This window comes from Mytilus californianus, unplaced genomic scaffold (genome assembly GCF_021869535.1).
Source record: "Mytilus californianus isolate M0D057914Y unplaced genomic scaffold, xbMytCali1.0.p SCAF_14, whole genome shotgun sequence".
NCBI classification, from domain to species: Eukaryota; Metazoa; Mollusca; class Bivalvia; order Mytilida; family Mytilidae; genus Mytilus; species Mytilus californianus.
The window spans coordinates 2,536,732-2,562,223 of record NW_026262626.1 but is presented as its reverse complement, the minus strand read 5'-3'; the positions used below and the strand labels follow the sequence as shown (position 1 = coordinate 2,562,223).

Genomic DNA, 25,492 nt, shown 5'->3' with positions numbered 1-25,492 from the left:
ATATATCTTTAACATGTTGTTGTTAAAAACATAAAATAAATTGTTCACATAAAAGTTACGATACTGAGACCATCAATGATATAAATATAAACTTTTTTGGAGAGGGGGAAAACGCCCCTTATCATTACCTTGTCCTTTGGGGCAATAGTAGTCATACAAGTGGGAGGTTTCGCTACATGTCAAAATTTTGAAGTACTGTAATTTTGTTATTACATTTTTAAATATCGATGTTCAAATCTTAAAATCCATTTAAAAGATACAAATCAAGGTAAAAAAAAACAAACCAAAAAACACTGTAGGAATCGTATGAACTCCGAAAGGTGCGAGACTTGGCGCGTAAACAATGTAAGTGTTTTCTGCGACCCACCATGCAAATGCACACACAGTCAAAATGTCACAATCGGGAACAGGACAAAATCTACAGATCAGATGATATTCTTTTAACTGATCTAAAACCGCAAAAAAACATGTCGCTTGTGTGTTAAGATTCAGACATTTTTGTCAACTTATTCGTGATGGTGACCGTAAAACTGATGTACATGTAGTGTCAATATTGATATTGTTTTTTAGAGGGAAATCAAGTAGTTCTCCTAGAATATCATTCAAGCCTTTGTGGTCTTCCATAATATCATTGAGTTTATTATTCGGCAGTTAAAGAAACAAACAAACTTAACACAGTTTATCTTTACTAAGACTCATCATTGCAAAAAGGTAATAAGAAACAGCATTTAAACTTCTGACTCACGCATGTATAAAGAAAAAACTTCACTGCATATTCATGGGAAAATGTTAACCTCTGTACCTTAAACATTACTTAAACAAAACAAATGCAAATGCGTTACATCTTAATGATTATGAAGACCTTTATCATCATATTAAAGCACAAAGAAAGCAATTATGTCTTGTAATTGTTAAATTAAACGGAATCAGCTTAAGACTCATTTTATATCATAAAAAAGAAAATAGATTAAGGATGGGGTATAAATTTAAAACAAGTTCTTCTGTCTCATTTATACATTTTCCATTTTGATTGTTTGTATTGCCGTGTTTTCAAAACTAACACTAACATGACGATCTTACGGATTCTTATCTTATGTTTGTTGTTTGTGAAAACTTTATCCAGTTCAATTAGGTCCGAGTCGGATCTTTGCTTACATGTTCAAAATTTCATTTTGAGGAAAAGGTGTTGGAAAAACTTGTTCGTTTGGAACATAAAATAGAAATATATGAGGAGAGTGCAAAACGATGGGATAATTCAATTGTTTCTAAATTGGAAATGATGGACGAAGCTCAGAAACAATCAAAGACATTTATAGAATCAGTGCAATTTGCACAAAAACTGGTACACTTACGCCTGAATGAATCATACAACGAAATAGTTGATAGGCTTAAAAGACAGCTGAAGAATGAAACTGAATTGTATGGAGAACAAATCAAAAAATTGTTAAATTCGTTTTCTTTAAAAATTCACGAATTTACTGAAGCTGAGAAGAAGAGGGAAAGTACTCTAGAGATGATGCAGTTGACGTTTCTCCAAGAACAGAAACGGTTCAATCATTCTTTTGACCAGATGGAAGAAAACATCAAGGTTATATCGAATAGGACAATACAAGAAATGTTTTCAGGACGGAAAGGTAGGTTTCAATGAATAAAACGCCGGCTAGCTTCACACTAGTTAAAACTTAAAATGGAAAATATACTGTTTCCTTTAAGAAAACAGGGAACAGTTTTTTTTGTAATTTGTCCAAAAAATGTGTATGTACATTGCCAAACTTACCAAACTTATAACTTTTACATTTCAACATATTGATTTGCATATCCTTCTCTTTTCATGACTGTTAGTTTCTAAAAAAAACATTTGTATGTAAATGTGTCCCCCGTATTTTAAAGTTTGTGTCCCTCCTCCCAAATGTCTAGAATAACAAATCATTTTAAGATTGTTAAATTGATACAATAAAAAATTAACTTAAATCAAATGTTCCTCCAGAAAGCTCATTTACTGTAAAAATAAGGAGATGTGGTATGATTGCCAATGGACAACTATTAACAAAAGTTCAAATGAAGTGGATATAAGCAATTATAGGCAACCGAACGGCTTTCAACAATGAGGAAAACACATACCGTATAGTCGGATATAAAAGCCCCGACAAGAAAAAATAGAAACAGTTCAATTGAGAAAATTAACGGCCTTTTTTTATAACAAAACTACCTGCATATTACTAATTGTATGTTAAAAGAGGCTGTATTCTTACCTCTTCAGAAAGGACTGGACCAGTATTAACTAAACTGTAGTTAATGGCCCTTAGGTGTTTCTTTATCAAAATTGTATTAATTGTTTTGTTTTTTTTTTTTGCCACTAGAGCTTTTACTTTACCAAAATTTTCATATAATGGGCATTAATTTCTTATTTGTTTTCATATGACAATTGTGCACGGTAATTCTGTGCGTGATCATACATTAAAAGTAGTTTAGTGTGTTAACCATATTGACGCTAAACAGTAAACATGAAATTAAAAGTATTATAAACAAACAGAGCAATGAAAGCATAAATTCTTAGAATTATTTTCATTGAATTCACACAAGTTTATAAAAATAAATTTCACGGAGATGCTTAAACCATAAATGCAAGGTTCAGAACCAGAACCGTCTTGTATGATTGTTTACATCTAAACATTGTCTTTCGTTGTCTTTCGTTATTCTTTTAAAATGAAAGTTCGTTCCCGTTAAAATCAGAAGCACCTATATAGTTACTGAATTTCTCATGTTTATTTTTAATTTTATTTTCCGCTTTTTTTCGAAACAAGTACGCGATATAATAAAATGATCTTCTGTATCAATTATCGGGCATATATAAACTATTTGGAATCTACCCTGGAAGACAGAACAATGCTTTCCGATTAAAGTTATTTCTCCAAAAGCCGAAATCCTTCAGGTGGGAAGTCTAGAGTCAAAATATAACCTCCCTTACAAACACTGAAAACTTGATCTTTTGAATGTTTGGCCCATTTTAAAAAAGATGCTATTAATTATAAATTCACAAGACACTTTCTGGTGAATAGTAAAAAAAAACTAAAATAAAAAACAAAATTTCCAAATAATGTTATCATTTTCCGTTAAAAATAACAAAAAACGAGCACAGCAGGCTATAGGAGCTTTGTGTATAATTGGTTTAAAATGTTGTTATGGGAATAAATTCCTTAAATGTTAATGCAAAATCACGGACAAGTACATTTTGGCTCAAAATGGTCTTAACATATTTCTCTTTCACCAAAAGTTTCACTTCTGCAAATGTGTTGTTTGTTCTTTAAGGTAAACAATGACATCAAACTTATAACTTTTGTTAGAGTAGGGCTACTGCTACATATGTTCTAAATAATATATCTATGCCGTAGAGATATTCTGCGGTAATAGCATGAGATCATGGATAAACTTTGGTCGATTCTTTCCTGACGTTTTAAGAATTTGCCAAAATTCAAGAAACAAAAACGCTAAAAGAGACTAAATATAACTATCAATAAAACATGTTAATATAAAAAATAAGAAGATGTGGTATGATTGCCAATTAGACAACTCTCCACAAGAGACCAAATGACAGAAATTATAACAGCTGTATGTCACCGTACGACCTTCGAAAACGAGTAAAACCCATACCGCAGAGTCAGCTCAGCTGTAAAAGGACCCGAAATGACAAATTTAAAACAATCCAAACGAGAAAACTAACGGCCTGATTTATGTACAAAATAATGAACGAATACCAAATATGATATACAGTAACATTTGACAACCACTGAATGACAGGCTCCTGCCTTGGGACAGGCTTTTGTACTCGAATACCTAGTCTGACTGTGCGGGTTTCTTTTTTGTTTTTAATGCATAATGGGTGTTTTTATAATGTAGTTATCAACTGCTTGTCAAACATCACGTACACGTTTTGTTTTTTTACATAATATACTTACTTTTTAAGCAATTGTGCTCTGAGGTAAAGTAGTTCACTATGTATTTATCAACATCGCTTCGATAAGCAGTAACGTCCTGAATCAATTGTTCGGTAGTTATAACCAGTGTAACTTTTTTTATTCTTTCAGGTCATTGAACTTTTGGACATTTGTTTTAAGTTTACCGTTAACACATTTTCCCCATAATCTTACCTGTATAATATTATTTGTCGAAATGCTCATCAACAATAAACTCTTTCTAATGGTTTTAATTATATCAAGTAAAAAAGGGGAATTATTCATTGTAAATAAAAAGGGATTACCTCATATATTTTATATTTGTTTCAGTGGCAATGACAGCCTGTGTGTTAAATGGAGGTACAAAACCTAGTGATTATGTCGTAAAGTTCGGTGATATTCGAACCCAAGTTGGTATAAACAACATAGCCTCATTTCGTACAAGTGGAAAGTTCATATGTGAAGTGGAAGGGACCTATATCGTCTCTACATGGATCGATAGTGCAACTAATTATGGCTTTTTTCATATATACAAAAATGAAATGATTACAGTCAGTACCGTTTTTAATTATATTTCCACTAGTGATACCATTGAAACAACAGGCACTGCCGTTGTCGTTGTAGAATTACAAATTGGTGATACCGTAAGGATTCAGACCGGTAAATCCATGAGTATTATAAATGGTAAACGTTCTTGTTTTACCATAGCTAAATTGAACTAGGCAATTAGTGTTAGTGACGAGATTGTGTCAAACACATATTCATGATAATTAAGAGTAGGAGTATTTTATCAAATAAAGGGCAAATGAAAACCAAAAACAATTACTGGAAAGAACGAATATGTAATCAATACTCTGAACAACAGTCACCAATTTTACAGTCTATGACAGTTATGTGCACACCATCACAAGTTGGTACACAGTAGTGAAGATATCACATATAACTCAATGCAATTTCCCTGGATTCAAATAAAAATATTCATATTGATGTTGTATATGTGGCTTCATTTGAAGGATGCCTTTTATTCAGTAAATCATTTTTTTTATTGCACAGTTAATAGTTTATAATGTTTTAAAAGTACGATATGAATAATAGGTGATGTGGGTATAAACATCAACAAGATAATCAGACAATCAAACCCGCTGCAATTGTTTGCACCTATCCTAAGTCAGGAATCTGATGTTCAGTAGTTGTCGTTTGTTGATGTGGTTCATAAGTGTTTTTTATATAGATTAGACCGTTGGTTTTCCTGTTTGAATGATTTTACACTAGTAATTTTTGGGGCCCTTTAAAGCATGCTGTGCGGTGTGAGCCAAGGCTCCATGTTGAAGACCGTACTTTGACCTATAATGGTTTACTTTTATAAATTGTGACTTGGATGGAGAGTTGTCTCATTGACACTCATACCACATCTTCTTATATCTACTAACACAATTTAAACAGAATTGGCAAAATATGGTATCGATGTATGCTATTCACTCTTCCTACAGTTTCCAAACGAGGACATCAGCTTTGTTTTTTTTCTGTATTTACATTCAATTCTTGAAAATTAAAATGTTGTCCCTCTTGCAAATTACACTTTCGGTACATGAAAAGCTTCCAATTTCTTGATAAACTTCCAGATACGACTTTCTGGCTTGTATTAGAACTTCGCCTTTTATAGCTAGACCTACTTGTCATCAACCGAGCAACTGCATTTCTTGTTGAATGAATAATTTGATTTTCCTAACCCCTTAAAGATGTAAATAACTATTCCGGATATTCGAGATCGCCCATTTTCTTTTTTTGAATTTGATACAAATTCAAATGTTTCATTAATTGGTTTTATTTGTTTTGTTTTTCGGGGATCTAAAATTTGGTATTGAAGTTTTTGTTGTGCTCATTGCATTTCATCGGGTTTAAATGTTTAAATATTTTTTAAGTCTATAAACATATCATTAATGAGATAAAACTATTGATATAACACCAATCCTGCAAACGCTTTCAACATGTTAAAGCTTATATTTGTTACTAGTATCAAACTGACTACTATAATCACTTTTTGTCTAGACGGTTGTTTCTAGCTTTAGAATTGCTGTAAGTTGGAAAGCCCTCCTCGACTGTCTGTTCGTTTGTCACTTACTGTTCCCATTAGGGTCCAGATGATTTTCGTCAGCCTAAACTCAAACTACAACTTTCACGAAAAAAAAATAGTATTTTTCTCCAAGCTGAAGCAGTACAATTGATACCATGATTGTGCCTTTTGCTGACTTGTTAACGTTGTTCCAAATTATCCAAATCACTCGGAACAAATATCTTGCCGTCGCAGAGGATAGACACCCGGAAATTCCTTTATTTAAATCGATATCGGGAATAAGTACTTAAAGCTACACAGCTGCGAGATACCCAAGTTTGATTTCTGAAGGCTAGATTTCAAGGAATGTCTTATTTCAAATTACCAAATTGAACCAATTCTGTAAGTCAATATGCAGATTATAACAAACGGCCTTTTAATGACTTCTGCAGACAGAAAAAAACTGATACATATGTAATGCCATTACAATAATATAACATTCATCAAATGCAAATGAACATTGATCTATCTAGCTATAGGAACACAAACCAATATATCTTCAATATAGTGGTAACGTTTTTAAACGTGCAAATATGTGCTTTATCTCAATGACCAGATATCTATTAAACAATAGAACTGTCCCATTTAGTTGTCTATCAAATCATTTAAATCAAACAAGATTAAAACAAGCAAGCAATAAACAAAATTATACTTATATGCAGATATTTATGTGAGCAGATAAAGATAATCCAGATTTAGTATTTTTTTTACAAATATGATTATCTATGACATTGTCAACTAGTATTTATTCCCCAGTCAATTGTAAAAATCTTCAGATGATTATCACGGATTTTAGTATTGTGAATGAATTTGCATGTATTTTTTGTTGTTGTTGGTTATTTTCATCAATTTCTTACTAATAAAATGAATACTAGTCCATAGGAACAATAATTAAAGCAACAGATTGTCTGACATGTCAATTTGAAACTAAATTTGGTACATCCAGAATTTTACTAGACACTCCACTGAGACGCTCCCCACCATATTCTGCAGTTTAACTTGTAAACACTTTACTCCTTCTATATCTTCTACAATGTAAATGGTTTGTAATGTGTTGTGGAATCAGAACAAACGTAAAAATGACCATGGTAGTGACTCTTACTGTGACAAAAAACCAATTAAGATCTCCTGGTCACACCAAGAAATTTATAGACGATTACCTAATACAAATATTTTACCACAACCTGCCTTGTTATAGAAAATCGAAAATCAAATGCGAGAGATTTATACAGAGACGTGCAAAAAGTATATCTGCCATTGTAGTTTTGTTGCAACAAGTAAAATAACAAGATGGGTAGAAAAGGTCAGGAACTGTCAACGGATGTCAAAAACATGATTGTGGAAATGGTTCAGAATGGGTTTTTTCGTCGGAAAATCGGTGACATACTTAAAATCCCCAAGTCAACAGTTATTGACAATGTTCGGAAGCTTTTAGACACAGGTTCTGTGGAAAATAAACCAAGAAGTGGCCGACCATTGTTTGTAAAACCACGCGACTACCGCAAGCTAGAACGCATTGTAAAGACAAGTCGGAGGAGTTCTTTGTGTGACACAAAAAACAAGTTTAACGAAGAAACATTGTGTTCCCATGTCTAAACGTACCGTTCAGCACCATTTACATAAACATGGGTATCACAGGCGTGTGCATAAGAAAAGAATCGTGATCAGGGAAGTCAATCGGAAAAAAAGACTTGCATGGTGCAGAGAAAAAAGGAGATGGACGGTTAACGACCACTGGAAGAAGGTTATTTTATCTGATGAGAGCAAACTTATGATTGGACATGATGAACGTGTTTACGTATGGCGAAAAAGAGTCGAGAGATGGAGGCCGGACCTTATTCAACCGCGGACATTTACAAACAAAATATCAAGTCATGATTTGGGGTTGTATTTGCTGGTATGGCGTTGGCACACTTGCTCCTTTAGAAGGCAATATTAATGCCGTTAAATACCAAGAAATACTTGATGAACATTTGTGGCCAGTGATACAGTAGCTCGGCATTTTCCGGGAGGTAATTATTTTTTCCAAGATGACAACGCCCCTGTCCATCGTGCACGGTCCACCCAAGAGTTTGTAGCTCGGCACGGAATTAACGGTATGAGCTGGCCTGCACAGTCGCCAGACTTGAATGTGATAGAAAACGTTTTGTTATATATAAAAAGAAAACTTCAAACACGTACTGGGATGATTAAATCTAAAAAATAAATTGTTCCAAGAAATCCACCGTATTTGGATCAATATTACGCCTGACTATATTCAGTGATTATATAAGTCGATTCCGAAAAGGATATTAAATGTAATCAAGCTCAAAGGACACCTAACAAAGTATTAAAGGTAAGTTTTTATTTTTGTTGTATTGCATTGGTTGATTTATTTACATCGCAAGCTTGAACTTTGCAACTTTCGTTTTCAAACGTAAACACGCCGCCATTGTGATGTAAGTACAATACTACTTAAAAATAAAGACTGATTACTAAAATGGCAGCTTTTATTTAGAACATGCATACTGTATTACACAATAAGTGACCCTATTCAAGGTTTGATTTCTTATCTTGACAATACCTATAGATCTACAATCAAAGTTCATGAAGACATTTGCATGTGTTCAAAATGGCATCTTTAACCGTATTGTTTTCGTTGTGGATCATTCAATTTAAACTGGTGAATACTGTGGACGAAGTTCATCACAAACGTCTCCTACTCAATGATCCAGATGTTCTAAATTCGAGGCTGGTAAATCTAGAGAAATCAATGCAGGACATGGTTCGCCTAACCCAACAACTACAGAATGTACAGTCAACTGTAGCCCAACTACAAGCGCAAAATACCAATATGCAGTCAACGATGGCTCAACTCGAAACCAAAAATACCAATATGCAGTCAACCATAACACATCTACAAACAGAGCTAACACAGGAAAAAGAAAAAGTGTCTTTGTTAAATGGTAAGATTATCGTCTTCTTGTTTTCGATTTAAATATTTTGTTAGAATTAAATAAATATGGCAAAGCAGCCATAAGACTTGTGTTGATGGTCAGTTTACTAGTCTCTTTTGAATTGGACGATATTATATGACTCATGACTATGTTTACCAAAAGTTAGTTCTACAGGGTACATAACAAATTTTATTTCACTGCAAATTGAAATCAGAATTACATGCTGCAACTTATATAAAGCATTATTTTTTAATGAAACACAAATAGATTATGCTAGAGAAATACTATTACACCACTGTCCGAGGTTACGGGAGGGTTGAGCATTCGTAAACATGTTACAACCACGTCACGTTATGCGCCTGTCACAAGGAACCTGTTATTTGGTGGTAGTCAACCGTGTGCCCGAGCGCCAATCTGTCAGATATAGAAACTACAATTCCGGCAATATCTAAAAAAAATGTAAATATTACGGTTTAACTCAGGTTTATAATTGCAATGTCTTCGGGCGAGTATAAAACTCACCGCTTATCAATAAGTTTTACAGAAGTTACGATCTTTGGAAATATTAATTCTAAAGAAAATTACATTATAAGCGCTCTCGAGCCTACTTTTCTATTCTGGTCTTTTTTTTTTAGATTTATATCAAAGTCTTATATCAGAATGTCTTTGACGCAAAAGATTTGTTTTGATTTTTAAAGGAATCATGTCCACTTAGAATGTAATTTTTTTATGGAAATTGCATTGTAAGCATTCTTATACCTACATTTCACGTAAGAATTCTATGAAACTTATATCGAATGTTTATAATATTATAAAGTTCAATAATATGGGCCGATCAACTATATATTTTTACAGGAGTAATGCCCCGTAGAAATAGAAATAGGAGGAAATTGTAATTTAAGCGATCTCATACCTACGTTTCTTGTTAGATATTCATTAAAAAGTTAAATATATATATATATATTGTTATTATATACAAACTCTTGCTCTTAGAGGTTAGGTTATAGTGAATTTGTTTTGATTATCCGTTCGTGCGTCCGTCCGTTTGAATTATTGTTCTTTCAACAAATGTTTCAGCAACACGTATCTCAGGTACTACACTTAAATGCGCCCAAGCTTAGCGAAAGGCTGTGCGACGTAATCAGTCAAACAAACTTTATTAGATCAACTCGCCAAGGAACGATCGTTCTCATTGGTCAATTCAAACCTTCGACCTCACATAAACTTTCAATCACCGCCGCCCAAGCACACCTGCGAAATTAGAACACGTGTACTTTATTAATGATCCAAAGTGGAATTGACTGATTACGTACAGAATTGTTTACTTGATTATCTCATGGTAATACTACATCTTTGTTGTACCTTAAATAAAGTGTATCATCGCATGTAAGATGAATTGATACCATAATTTTGTGCAACAGTTTTAATAAGGTCTTTTTATTTATTTTTTTGAAATTGTTATATACGAAGACTTAACGGTTATCACGACGAAATATTGAATCCAACTGTCTCCTCTCAAATAGTTCTTGATAATTATAACTCTTCGTGTTCCATCGCCAGTTTATCAAAGCCACCTCATCGATCCTAAAACTAGGCTCACTTAGACTTAACCTTTTTTGTAAATACGAAACTACATAGAAATAGAAAAAAAGGGAATTCTAATGACTAGTTATAGATGACAATTTATATTTACATCATTTCATGGCATCAGATCAACAGAAAAATGGCGGCAGGTAGTGGCGGACTTAAAATTGCTCTCCTTATTTTTGGTGTTTTTGCACGTTTACAGCCAGAGAAAACTTACCATTCAGATCTCAATGAGGTAAAAGCCGAAAACCTTTGCTTCTACGCCTGTTCACAAACTTCAAGGGAGAATGAATTAGACTTTGTCATCCAAATATTTTGTCCTAGCCAACTCGACTACTCACAACATGGCCGACCAGAAAAAATTTCACTTGAACATAGGAAGATCAAAAGTACATCTAAATTCTGTTTTATATTAACAATTTTACTATGTGGTGATATTCATGATCAATTGTGTATTTAGATTTTTTTTGTATTTGCACAAAACAACACGGGCACAAACATGTTATGCAAAGCTCTATACTTCCGATAGGTTCCTTTAAGTATGAAATCAAAAGACAAATGTGCATCCAATTAAAATCGAAATGGTACAATTATATTGTGCCTTATAAACAACGACATTACTCACAAATATTTTTTTTTTCTTCATTTTTTAGTTTTACACATGAGTGCAAAAGAAAAATCCTCGCCGATAATACATTTCAATCTTTTGTTTTACAAACAATAATGTTTCGACCCTACTATTTGAAAATCAGGCAACGACACAGCATTACAAAAACATTTACTTTTCACGTTAGTAGTAACGTAGTACATTCCATTGTCGGTCACCTGTGTCAATTCACGTGCACACTACGATTGTTGTTGTATTTAAATCTTTCGGCCAATGAAATGAGACGTTTCGAGTTGTTTGTTTGTGATACGCCAGAATGTTATCAATGAATTACCAAACGCTTAACTTGACTGCAGTTCAGTGTAAAGATGAGATAATGTATTGGACATCTACTCTCTGTTTGCCGATACGTTGAATTTCTCAAATGGAAACATGAAATTTTGTCACACATTTTTACTATACAGAATGATTTCATATTTGGCCAGCAGCTTTGGAGTGATTACATTGTAGTAAAGTTTGAGTGCTCTTATGATCTGTCAGACACCTATTTCCTTGTTTCCATTACTTTGAATTATGAGTGAGGCATGCTTAGCACGACAACGCATGAATATTTGTTGGAATCATATTTCTTGAACACATAAAAAAAATATGCATCGGCAGGGACATTGGAAACGCTGTTTTTTTTATTTTTTTTAGTATACATCAGGTCGTTGGTATTCTCTTGTGGCTTGTTTCACAATTTGTCAACCCGGGGCTATTCACAAATTACTAAACAGAATGAGGGTATGTCATAGTTGAAGGCCGTATTGTATATTAGGGATTTCGAATTGCCATTTTATAGGGCTAGTTAAAAAATGCATTCAACACTCAAAATTGACGAAGAGGTGAATCTGATGGCATAATTGATTGAATATGAACAAAAATTGAATATTCCCTCGCAAATTTAAAAACACAAAAAGGGAGGGACACTTTTTTCAACCCACAATATTTTATCATTAAATTTTAGTTTTCTTTTTTAATCAATTAAACATCCTTTAAAACAAGAATGCTGTTAATGGCAGATAGTTATGCGGACCTTTTACAAAAATGTTAGCCTTCAACGTTTTACCCCTATTAATCACTATAGAAGTGTTGAAAACTTTCATTGGGTAGTATACATGGTATATATGTATCGGAAAAAAGTAAAAACAGCAAAAATACCGAAAATTCAAAACGGAAAGTCCTTTTTTAAATTGCAAAATCAAAAGCTCAAACACATTAAACGAATGGAAAACATCTGTCATATTCTTGATTTGGTATGTATACTTTATCATGTTTTGACCTCCTGTACACGTTTGTGTCTAAGGAAATAAAATATTTTATCTTGTCTTGTCTTGGTTCAGGCGCAGGGATTTTCGCAAAAATCAATAAGCTAGGTTGTTTTAAACAATAGACACACGTCTTGCAAAATATGTGTGTAGAGGAACTCCCCTTGCGTGATTTGTTGTATTTGGTATTCACATTGACGTATTTCGATTATGCTCTTTTACATGTTTATAGAGTACATTGCATACGAAGCCCACACCTTCTTTACTTTGGGTTTACTCACTAAGCCAAATAAACTATTAAAATAAAAACATGAATTTGAGACATATTTTCTAGAATGCATGGACACTTTTGTTTTATTTAAAAAAATATATATATGTATTTTCCCCAATAAGATTTATAAATTTCAGTTTGAAAACGTTGTAGTTTAATCTTTAAAAAAGATTTGTATAAAAGCGTCTGATTCTTATTTATATTTATCGATATATGATCGAGCTTGAGTTCATGTCGCTCGATCATCCAATAATCCTTCTTTCAACCAATTACGAAAAAATAAAAAGGCAATCTCATCATAGAGAAAGTATTAAACGAGAAAACATTTAAATGTCCACCTAATTTTGCTAAACTCTCGACGGCGAGAGCTCATATTTAATTGGATCAAAAAGGGGTACCCTCAAAAGATGTCTATAACGTATGAATTTCAATTCTCACTGTTAAGTTCCAAATTGTAGTGAATAATCGAATAACTTAATCATATACCGCTTTATATTTCTTAATCTTACCGAATTGTTAACGTAGATGTCCAACATATGAAGGGCGTCAGCACATGTATGTTATTTTGTTCATATCATTTTTGTTTTGATGTGTAAAGTTTTTTTCGTAGACTTGAATGTTATTTATCAAATCATATTGTATTGTAATTTCCATATATATGATTACAGTGTTATGATAAATTATCTTTTCAATTTTCTTTTTATAAGATAGGGGATCAACGTATATTCGCTGGGGACGTAAACAATGTAGCGGAGTGCACACAGAGATATTGTACACAGGTATATTTTAAATTCTTTTTTGGAACATTCATTTTAGATATATATTAGATCTTGTCTTTTAAAGGTTATATGGATTTTTGGTCGCAAAAAATTATAATGTTTTCCTCATTTTGTTTGATTGTTTATATGTGGCGAGATCTCACACGTGCGACCTATAAACATCCGAAACAAAAATGAGGAGCAAGTTTAGAAAACTGATTTAATTAGAGTGTAAGTATATTTAAATGGATGCATTACTGGTTATTCCAGTGGTTTATTTTCATATTGAGAATTTCATTTACTTTAATCTGAAAACGTATTGGACTATAAAATATTTTTTTTTTTTTTTTTTAATGTTTTGAGCCAATCCAAATGGAAAATGTTTTTTTCTAAGTAAGCTCATCAAGTCGGTGGTATGGGTGTCTTAAAATAAAAAATGAGAGATTTTTCTCAAACTTTGCACAGTTGATCCCTACTAAATGTACATCGAAAATATCTAAAAAAAATTAAGGCGGAGGGAGTCGCTGGCAATATAAGAAAATTATATGAATCTCAAAAAATCATACATTTTAGACTATAGAGATATATAGGAAAAATAGTCACCTTTTTAGCTTAAAGTCGTATTTTCATAAATGATAGAAATTGCTTATATTTAAGAGATGAAGTACTTATATTATAAGCTTAAAAAACGGGAAAATATATATAGGTCACCGTGCATGTGAGAAAGAAAAACCTCATTTTGTGTTGTTACCATGGAAACTTTTAAGCAATATTTCTTGAAAATATTCAATTCAGAGATAGCTATTGACTCAAATGGTGGCAAACACAAATGACAGATTTTCCTCATACTTTGTGGACTTAAACCTTATTACATGGGTATTTAAAAATACAATAATTTTTAGGGGTTACCGGCCATCCAAGAGTTTTTTCACCGACTGAAAAACAGGTGCAAATAGGCTAATTTCTCAATGAAATATAGGGAAATGGACAAAAAACTTCTTCGGTTGAATATTCACAGCAAAAAAAAAAATACAGAAGTTCCCCATTTTTGTCGAGCCTTCGACTTTTGTCGAAAAAGCGAGACATAGCGATCCTACATTCCGTCGGCGTCGGTGTCGTCGTCGTCGTCGTCGGCGGCGGCGTCCACAAATATTCACTCTGTGGTTAAAGTTTTTGAAATTTTAATAACTTTTTTAAACTATCCTGGATTTCTACCAAACTTGGACAGAAGCTTGTTTATGATCATATGATAATATTCAAAAGTAAATTTTGTAAAAAAAAAATTCCATTTTTTCCGTATTTTACTTATAAATGGACTTAGTTTTTCTGCCAGGAAACATTACATTCACTCTGTGGTTAAAGTTTTTGAAATTTTAATAACTTTCTTAAACTATCCTGGATTTGTACCAAACTTGGACAGAAGCTTGTTTATGATCATAAGATAGTATCCAGAAGTAAATTTTGTAAAAAAAAATTCCTTTTTTTCCGTATTTTACTTATAAATGGACTTAGTTTTTCTGCCAGGAAACATTACATTCACTCTGTGGTTGAAGTTTTTGAAATTTTAATAACTTTCTTAAACTATCCTGGATTTCTACTAAACTTGGAAAGAAGCTTGCTTATGATCATAAGATAGTACCCAGAAGTAAATTTTGTAAAAAAAAATTCTATTTTTTCCGTATTTTACTTATAAATGGACCTAGTTTTTCTGCCAGTTAATATTACATTCACTCTGTGGTTAAAGTTTTTAAAATTTTAACAGTTTTCTTAAACTATCCTGGATTTGTACCAAACTTGGACAGAAGTTTGTTTATGATTAAAAGCTAGTATCTAAAAGGAAAAAAAATTTGTTCCAATTTTTCTGTATTTTACTTATAAATGGACTTAGTTTTTCTTCCAGTTAACATAACATACAGTCTGCAGTTTAAGTTTTTAAAACATTTATTAGATTCATAAACTATCATGGATTTTTACCAAACTTGGACAGAAGCTACTTACAATCAAAAGATAGTATAGAGAGATTTATTTTTTTCCTCATTTTTGTTGAGCCTGCGATTAACAGCAAAAGTAGGCGAGACACTGGGTTCCGCGGAACCCTTACGAATTTTTTTAGATTGAAAAGCTAAATGTCTGTATTTTGTAAAACTGGAGGAATAAATTTTGGGGGTCAAAGGTAATATAAGAGAATTATTCTACGTATGACCAGTTTACCAGGGAAACAGACTGTTAATGTTATTATAATTCAGAAGAGAGAAAAAAAAACAATTTTCACTAATATAGAAGTTTGATATCAACACATCTTCAGGAGTTTCCATGAAAATGTAATAAATTTGGAAGGGTAATTAAGGTCAAGGAACTGTTACAGTAAATGGGCTATGTCACAGATTTTGATAAAATTTTACTTTTAACTTGGGCTCGGTGAATTATATCTGAAAATCGATAAAATGAAGCCTTTCTCTCTTTTAATTTCTGAAATATTACTGCTTTAATTCTTTCAAAATAGGTGAACATTTGGATAGGAAGCACATGCAGTCGACGAAAAACGTTCATAAGTTTACCTTAAAAACTTCAATTTTTCAATTTTTACTTCATGGATTTTCTTAAAAAACTATATGTTGTTGATATTTAAATTTCCATTTTAATGATTAAAATAATCCTATGGTCACGACTTTGTTTTTTGTGTATTAAACAACCTGTTACCTTGTAGGTAGTGAAAAACGTCAAAAATCGATACGCGATGACGTTACGATTATTTCGACGTTTTTTTGTATTATTTTTACCTAGTATACCACTTTGTTTGATGTATACCGTAAATGCATTTTTTTTAGATTTTCAGATATATTTCAACGAGCCAAAGGTTTTTGCAAAATTTTAAGAAAATCTGTGACATACCCATTTACTGTAAACTGACCTTAAGTACTATCTTCAGATGAGAAAGTTAATTTGAGGGATTTTCCATTGTAAAACACGGACATCCATTTCTCCATCTTAAATAGCACCAACATATCTCTTACAATTTTCTTTAGAATTAATCAAAACTGTGCATGATTATTAAGTAGCATGTGTAGATGTGCAAACAGCCTAATAGATATAAGAAGATGTGGTATGAGTGCCAATGAGACAACTCTCCATCCAAGTTAAAATTTATAAAAGTAAACCATTATAGGTCAAAGTACGGCCTTTAACAGAGCCTTGGCTCACACAGAATAGCAAGCTATAAAGGGCCCAAAAAATTACTAGTGTAAAACCATTCAAACGGGAAAACCAACGGTCTAATCTATATAAAAAACGAGAAACGAGAAACACTTATGAACAACATCAACAAACGACAACTACTGAACATCAGATTCCTGACTTAGGACAGGTACAAACAATTGCAGCGGGTTTAAAAGTTTTAATGGTACCAAACCTTTACTCTTATCTGAAACAATAGTGTAACATCACATCCTAGAAAGACACACCTTAAAATATCAACTGAAATGGCTAAACTCAATCAAAGGACATATTAACACCAGATAATATACACTGAACAAATAAATAAATTTGATCTATGATACAATGTAAATACAAAATAAATAAGCTAAGGGAAGAATAATAAAAGTAACATGCTATACCGCTGTGAAATGTTAAACAATTTCAGAAAAACAATATGCTCGAATAAAAATATCAGCCATTTACAATTTAAGAAAAACAATATGCTCGAACAAAAATATCAGCCATTTGCAATTACTTTAAACACAGGTAAATGAAAATAATTTTGTAGTTAGGTATACGTGTACAGTTCAAATAGAGAAAGGAAATATTTTTACCAAATAAATAATTTTGATGTTCATAGTACGAAGTGAAAATTTATAGTAATACCAAACACTTATCAAAGCTGGTATATAGACCAGATATAAACCTGAATAACATTAAATAACAAAAAAGCATTACAATTAGTATCAACAGGTCAAATAAACAAGAAATTACGATTTGAGAGTACTCGCAGTTACTGACAGCTAGTTAAAAGCCAAAAACAATTAATAATAAAAAATTATGCATCAGAGACTAAAATCAACTAAAACACATCCCAGGGATTTAGAATTTTAACGTCATGGACAGTCAAAGAAGACATGACTTGTGCAATGCCAAAAATAAATGTATCGACAGGCAGTAGGATAGTTAGGAGTTAACCTCTTTATAGATCAAAATGAACGAGGGTGTGTCTTTATACATCCTGTTTGAAAAGAATACAACTTTAGTTATGTTTTAATTTGCTGATGACAAAATCGATATTAGTGCCAATGTAAACTATATTGAAAGATCTAATTACAACATTGGTAAGATAACCTTTACTAATAAGTTTGTTTAAAGGTTCGACGAGTTTACACGGATCACATAGTGATTTCCGAGCTTTAAGTACAATATTATCGTAAAATTTAGGATGTGAAATACCGTTTTTAATCAGTTTTCTACAGGTACAGCCAAATTTACTAATCAAATCTTTGTATCTATGAAAGAATTTAGTAAAAGTTTTACGTAATTTATGGTAACGAAATCCCTGACTTAATAATTTACCAGTGATGCATTGATTACGTTCGTTAAAATCTATGACATCACTACACACACGGGCATAACGAACAAGTTGGGATATATAAACACCGTATGATGGAGCCAAAGGCACATCGCCGTCTAAAATAGGAAAATTAACAATAGAGAATGAAAAGTCGTCTCTTTTGTCGTAAATTTTCGTATGGAGTTTTCCCTTAGAGATTGAAATGTCCAAATCTAGAAAAGGACAACTACTGTTGGTTATGTTAGATTTAGTTAAAGTAAGTTCTATGGGGTAAATGTCGGTAGTATATATAGAGAACTCTGGATTATTCAACGAAAAAATATCATCTAGATAACGGAAGGTATTGTTGAATGTATCAACCAAATGTAACAATGACGTGTCTTTACTGAGTTTGGTCATAAACTGAGATTCATAGCAATACAGGAATACATCTGCTATTAAAGGGGCGCAGTTAGTGCCCATAGGAATACCTACTACTTGTCGATACACTTTATCGCCGAAACGTACAGTTTGTTTTATTAAACAGATTTTGGGGCATTCAATGGTAAAACAGGGACTTTGTTGCTTGTTACATATTTATTTTTCGTTAATCTTTTTGTACATTAATTAGGCCGTTAGTTTTCTCGTTTGAATTGTTTTACATTTGTGATTTCGGGGCCTTTTATAGTTGACAATGCGGTATGGGCTTTGCTCATTGTTGAAGGCCGTACGGTGACCTATAATAGCTGTTAATTTCTGTGTCATTTGGTCTCTTGTGGAGAGTTGTGTCATTGGCAATCATACCACATCTTTTTTATACTTAACTATTTATGAGTGCGCCATATATGTCACCTTTCTGAGTAGCACCACTATGATATATGGTGTAAAGGAGACATGAATGAGCAGCTGCGACAAACAGTACACACCCCTTTTGTATATTTTTTTAATATATAAAAATACATACCCTATCATATAATTTTTAACTAAAAGTATACCTAAAGCTGTGATGATTTCATAGAGAGATAAATAGATTTCGAATTGTCTAATATCTAATGCATTGGTAACATTGGTTTTAAATACATCTTTGAAAAATACGAAATCTGATAAGTTTCAGATACTTATGATATAAACAACAACTAATCATATATTTCTTGTAAATTTCTCACCCTTATTATATATTATCAAGTTTGAAATAATTACCAATTCCACCGACTAATCCTTGCCATTCAATACAAAGTAGGCGTAAAGGGAAAAAAGGGTCACAGTAGAAAAAATCATAGGAAAAAAAGTCACAAATATGATATAAAATAAGATAATTTTGTACAAGTCAATTGTTTAATAGTACTTCATTTCTTTTTTCTTATTTCACATTTATGCGGAACTTTGAATAGTAAATAAAAGACATATTATTAAAATAAAATAATATTTTTTTAAAGGTTTAAAGTGTTATAATCTGCCAAGAGGTGTAATACCATCACATTATAGTACGTCACACGAAAAAAAATCTCTTGAATTTGACAGTTGTAGGAAATTAATCTTACATTTCATTGCAGTAGAAAATTTCTGAGTCATTAACATAAATCTTGGGTGTTTCAGAGCACCATTTTTCTATTTTTTTTATTTGGAGTTTCTACAGAATATATTGGAAACTTGAGGTTACATGGTAACTAAAGCGTGTACACAGGACAAAAAGAGGTGAGAATTTGATTGGTTAACTTCTAGTGATGTTTTTTTTTATCTTATATGCAATGCAATGTTGTGTAAAATTTTGTCTGTAGTACTGGACAGGATAAAACGTTACTCATGCCAAGTATTTCTTTATTTGAAACAAAAGATAAATTCTTCAGAATGTTTTCGAAAAGTGCAAATTTTACAAAGACTAAAAGGGGAAAACAATGGTGGTATTACACCTAGAAAGTAGATAAGTTGACATAAAATATAAACAGTTAACTGAAGGCAGTTATCAATAATAAGTTAATAACCATCTGTTTAATTTAATAACAAACTTGAAATTTCTGAAAATAATTGAAGGCTTGAGAATAATTTTAAATTGAATAACAGATGTTTTGTTTTATTTCCTCAGATTTTTAGAACATCTTGACAATAGTCCAGGCTTTGTCTTCATTTTTTTAAGAAATGGATGCTTGTAACATATTTTATTTGCTCGTTTTTAAAAGATGACTTTTGTGGACGTCGCATGGCGACGTTTCCGTAGATTTTACTTTATCCAGTGAATACTTCATCTTATATATACTGTGAAAGTTTTTTTGTATATTTAAATATATTTACCTATGTTGAAAGACGTGTAAAATCATAAAAGTACAAATTGTTTAGTCTCAAAGAAAAGTTGAAGATTTTAGCTGCTATTTTTGCTGAATAGGTGCAATTTGGGTAGTATGACGTTAAACTGGTGTTACTAGTGGGGCAGTAACTGATTACCTTTCTAGTGCACAAACGATCACTCCTCCGTTGACATTACTTGTCGGCATTTTATTTTTCCAAGTACGGTAAATAGTTTTGAATAAAATGTTGTCATGATTTATAAGAGTGACGTGATAGTCAGATTTTGCTCCATTACCATCACATTCAATATCAGAGGCAACTTTGGCAATGTGTATATTTTTATTGATGATATCCATATGTTCAGCGCTCTCATTTTGTCTTGTTACTACTTACAGCTGAATATTTCGGGTCCCTTTATGGCCAAAAACACTTGTACATATTGTAATTTTGTTGTCTCAGAGGCTTTCTATAGACTTACATTCAGAGCAATATATATATGAGATCCCATTTAATCGATTTTATTTAGCCATGGGTTCTTTCCTGTCAATTTAGTAGTAGGTTCTACGAAAAATCAAGGGACACCGTTGATGATTTCATCTAAAATGTCACATCCATTCGGATTAATCAAGGAATTGATGTGACTTGCGTGCTTCATTGCTTCCGCACAACGGTCTGTTGTCAAATAGTTCACCAGAATATACGAACATTTTTACTAGTAGTGCCTTTTTCTGCCTCTTGGTCTGCCAAAGAATTTTTTTTAAACTGGTCCTTTATGGTTACCTGGGATACAGCTATGAGTAACGGACAATTCCTTCCAACAGGGAACTAGATCAGATATTTGATGTAACGCTCTATTTTTAGAACTAAAGAAGATTTCCTAACTTTGATTTCCTAATTTTACAAAAATAGATTTACACGACAACAATTTATCGATAAGCCACACGACAGAGAAAAGTAGGGTTGAGAACGCATAGTTTGACATATATTTGGGTTTTCTTTTGCATGAATTGGGTTTTTGAACGCTGCAATTGTCAACTGAATTGGATTTTCAATTGTTTTTATTGCGTAATCACGCAATTTCACAGCTTATCTGGAGCTCTGCGCGGCCTGTATAAATACCAGGTCACGTCCGGTCAGTGTTTTTTTATCTGATGAGTGAATCCCTTTTCTACTGATTTTGATAGTTTGTTCATATGTTGTACTGTTACACCACTGTCCCGTTTAATCCCACCACATTCTAAAAGTGCCTGTCCCAAGTCAGGAGCCTATGATTGTTTCTCATATTTGTTTTTCGTTTATTGTTTTGTCAAGTTTGATCTTGTGTTTGGCCGTTTCACCATGTTAACTTCAAACACGTTCTTAACATAGGTCAGTGGTTGTTGTTGGTTCATGTTTGTCATATTTGTTTTTCTTAAATTGTTTTGTTATAAATTAGGCCTATAGTTTTCTAAATCGCATTGTTTCATATTTTTCATGTCGGGGCCTATTATAGCCGACTATATAGTATGGATTTTCTCATTGTTGAAGGTTGTACGATTGCCTATTATTGCTTACATCTATTTCATTTGAACTTAAGTGGATACATGTAAGTATCTCATACATGTACCACATCTCTTTATTTTTATATTATGAAGTCAGTATAATCATGATAATTGTCTTCATTGACTGGTTTGCTACATATTTTCTCGGTTACATGATCCAATTGGCTATTTTTTAAAGTTAAAAGTACATGCATAGGTGATGAGAAATAATAGCACTCAATTACATGAATAACCTTTTGATTTTGAAATTGTTGTAAAATGAAAACTTTGTATATGTGGCAAGATTTAAAATGCCAATAAACAATATATATACTTGTTTCTAATGTAAACGAATTATAACCACATGCCCTACAGCATAAGCCACAAAAAATACTGATCGACCAGAAACAAGTTTTGTGAAATGATTTAATTTTAAAACAATTGTAAGCCTGCAAACGAGTAGGGAAACGTTCAAGACTTTACAGGTGTTTAACCATTAAAGGCTGACTAATTACAGAACTACCTCCCTCCCCCAAAATATTTGAATTTAATTCTGCTATTTCACCCAGATGATTCTTGGGAAGAATGAGTGTTTGCCGTAATTACAGGATACAAATGGTAAATGGAAGCATTTTTCGTGCATATTTCTTGATAGTTGTTTGGGAGGTACTGGACGACCTTTCCTTATTATGGCCATTTTGTACAGCATGGCGATTCTCGAGATTCTAGATCTGGAGATACAACATTGCAAAATAAATATTCTGCTTACATAAAAAGCCCCGGGAAAAGTCAAGGTGGACAAACTGTCAGAACATTTATGACAAGTATTATGAACTATGATTATATAATGTTTTGACTGTAAAAAGAGGGGGGGAGAATTGCATTTTTTTTGGTTCACAGAAAATGCTTTGGAATTATTTCCGTTTATGATAAATTGTACGCTATCAAATGATTTTTTTCTCGTCAATTGCTCTGATAGTTAGCGGACGATGTAAAAATACTTACTTTGCAGACGCATCACCTTTTGTTAACATATATTTGTCGCATATTTGATGGTCCTTCGCGTGTAAATCAAGTGTGAAACTGCTTCATAAGCTACCAAAATGAAGCTCGTTTTCTATAATTTTCGATCTGCATTACAGTATTTATGAAAAGCAATCTACGTGATCGATTATTATGAATTATCTTGTCTTTGTCTTTTCTCCGAGAAAAAAAAAACATGCTCCTTTTTCCAAAACGGAAGTGCATTTGCAACAATGAAAATTGCAGCATTAAACTTTATAAAGTTATTTAATTGCAGTTTTCAATTATTCCACTCATCTTCAATGTATTTAATCAAAATCAATTATTGTAATACTCCAAATTAATTGAAGTGGCTAATTACGACAATGAGAATGACTTACGATATCATTGCGCAACATACTGCGCAGAAGTCGCGAAAACTCCCATACCACCTAGGGAATAGAGAATAACATTGATTGATACCTCTTGTATATTAACCAACTAGAACAGTGTTCATAATTCATAATACAACTTTAGATATTTGAATATAGAGATTAAACCCATTCACAAAAATCAGAAACAAAACCTAAAAATGCATAAAGGACAATTCAAGAGTGTCGAATGATTTTTCACAATATAAATTGAGGACATGGTCTTGTATGTTTTCTTCTCCAATTTTTCTATCATAATTACATAAAACATGTTTTAACCTCATCTAATCTCTGTATTCCTTATTACAATCAGAGACATATATGTAGGACTCGGACATGCGATGGGGACGCTGAAGTGCGATGGTCACGCTGAAGTGTGATGATCTGCTGAAGTGCGTTGGTCCTTTCGCTGATGTGCGATGGTTTATAAGACGTGTGGTGCTAATTTAAAATCAACAGATGTCCAATTATTATGAGAGCTGGAAATTTTTAAAAGTTAGTATATAAATACCAAACATTCAATATTTTCTCCAGTTGCAGTAAAAAAAACATTGGTGGTCTATCTTATTCCTTGTTCTCATTCACATCAGCCGTATAGATTTTTCACTTGTTTTGTTTCGGTCTGACTAACCAAGAAGTGTTTGCAATTAGTACTGGTTTTAAAGGAAATTAGCATTTGTATATAGTGTCAATTTCTAAACGATTGTATGAACAACTGCATTTTTTGTTTAAGCTACTAGTATTTACAAAGTACAGTGTACACTACACTACAACGTTACAGTAAGTACTGAAAATGCAATGACTATTTATCATGACTGTTTTAAATTAAACGGGATTTACCCTCGATGTTTAAAGGGAGGGGGAAAGCTACTTTTAACAAACAAATAGACTTATTTATCGACATGTGAACATGCAAATTATTGAAAGTATGATTTATGTAATCCATCGCACTTCGGCGTAGCTATCAACAAGATAGCGTCACAATGCCACCATTGCCCTTCGGCGTGTTCAAAAACGCACTTCAGCGTCAAACCATCGCACATCAGCGTGACCATCGCGTTCAGAGTCCAACATATATATACAGTATATATGTCTCTGTAATAATATACACAATAGAGTATACTATTATTTTAGGTTTTGCAGCAGGCCAAGACTATTATCGTTCTAATTATTATGGCGGTCCAGCTAATATGCTTTGTCTTCCAAACAATCCTGAACTAAGTAATAGAACAGCACCCGATAACAGCTTCTTGTCTGGAACAGAATACGAAGAAAATTTTTTTGTTAATGGTGCAGCAAATGAAGATGTCCCATGTGCACTATGCAGAAGCGCAAATACGTCAGCAACTATAATGATACCTGGAAGGATATCGTGTGATAGCGACTGGAAATTAGAATATTATGGTATGTTAGCATCAGGTTCCTACGGTCATAAACCATCATCATACATTTGCCTTGACAGTCACCCAGAATTTCTACAAGCTGGACAAGATGACAAAAATGGTCATTTACTGTATGCTACCAAAACTAATTGTGGATCTTTGGCTTGTCCTCCTTATGTTAACAACATGGCTATAAACTGTGTCGTTTGCTCTAGATAAAGCATCGAAATAATTGATTGCAATAATCATTATTTTTCATCTGCAATGACTGAGTGAAATTTGCCAATTCAGTTTGATACCAATTGAGATGTTAATCAATAAATCTTTTTTTTTATTTCTTAATCTACTTTTGTCAGGAATCAGAATGAAAAGAACTTCGGTAACATTGAAAAACCAGAAATTCTTCACACAAAAAGACAAATATTTTCCCTTTTTCTCGAAAGACCTTCATATTTGTAAAACATCTTCACACGCTGTGTAATTTTTACCCTTTTCAGAGATTCTATATCTAAGTTTGTTGTAGGCATTTATTTACAATTTTTCCTTATGTTTTTTTCTTGCTATTTTGGCCCTGATGGTCTGATTACGGGGTGTTGGCACGGGGTTTACTTCCTATTATTGGGTATACGGGGATGTTCTAAAAATATTGATCATAATTTTGCGCTATTTTGTATAAAAATAACACTCTTTTTTATGACATCCTATATTAAAATACATCCTAGATGAACAGTTCTTGTCAGTCTTTACACTAAAAACTAACTATCCTTTACCAGATACAGGGGTAGGCCCTCATCCAAATATTACAAAA

General features: G+C 32.5%; 1 protein-coding gene across 1 annotated transcript; it reads left to right on the top strand.

Annotated features, from left to right (window-relative positions):
* Positions 1-8,493: 8,493 nt before the first annotated feature.
* LOC127724033 (uncharacterized) lies at positions 8,494-25,026 on the top strand. The gene is made up of 3 exons (XM_052230796.1): positions 8,494-9,011; positions 13,482-13,553; positions 24,437-25,026. The coding sequence occupies exons 1-3, from the start codon at positions 8,678-8,680 to the stop codon at positions 24,901-24,903; spliced, it is 873 nt and encodes a 290-aa protein (XP_052086756.1). The 5' UTR covers positions 8,494-8,677; the 3' UTR covers positions 24,904-25,026.
* Positions 25,027-25,492: the final 466 nt, after the last annotated feature.

Excerpts from the sequence above, each read along its gene's own strand:
- LOC127724033 (XM_052230796.1), top strand. The coding sequence starts at position 8,678 with ATGGCATCTTTAACCGTATTGTTTTCGTTGTGGATCATTCAATTTAAA. Across the intron at positions 9,012-13,481 it reads AAAAGTGTCTTTGTTAAATG|ATAGGGGATCAACGTATATT; the intron begins GTAAGATTATCG and ends TCTTTTTATAAG. Across the intron at positions 13,554-24,436 it reads CACAGAGATATTGTACACAG|GTTTTGCAGCAGGCCAAGAC; the intron begins GTATATTTTAAA and ends CTATTATTTTAG.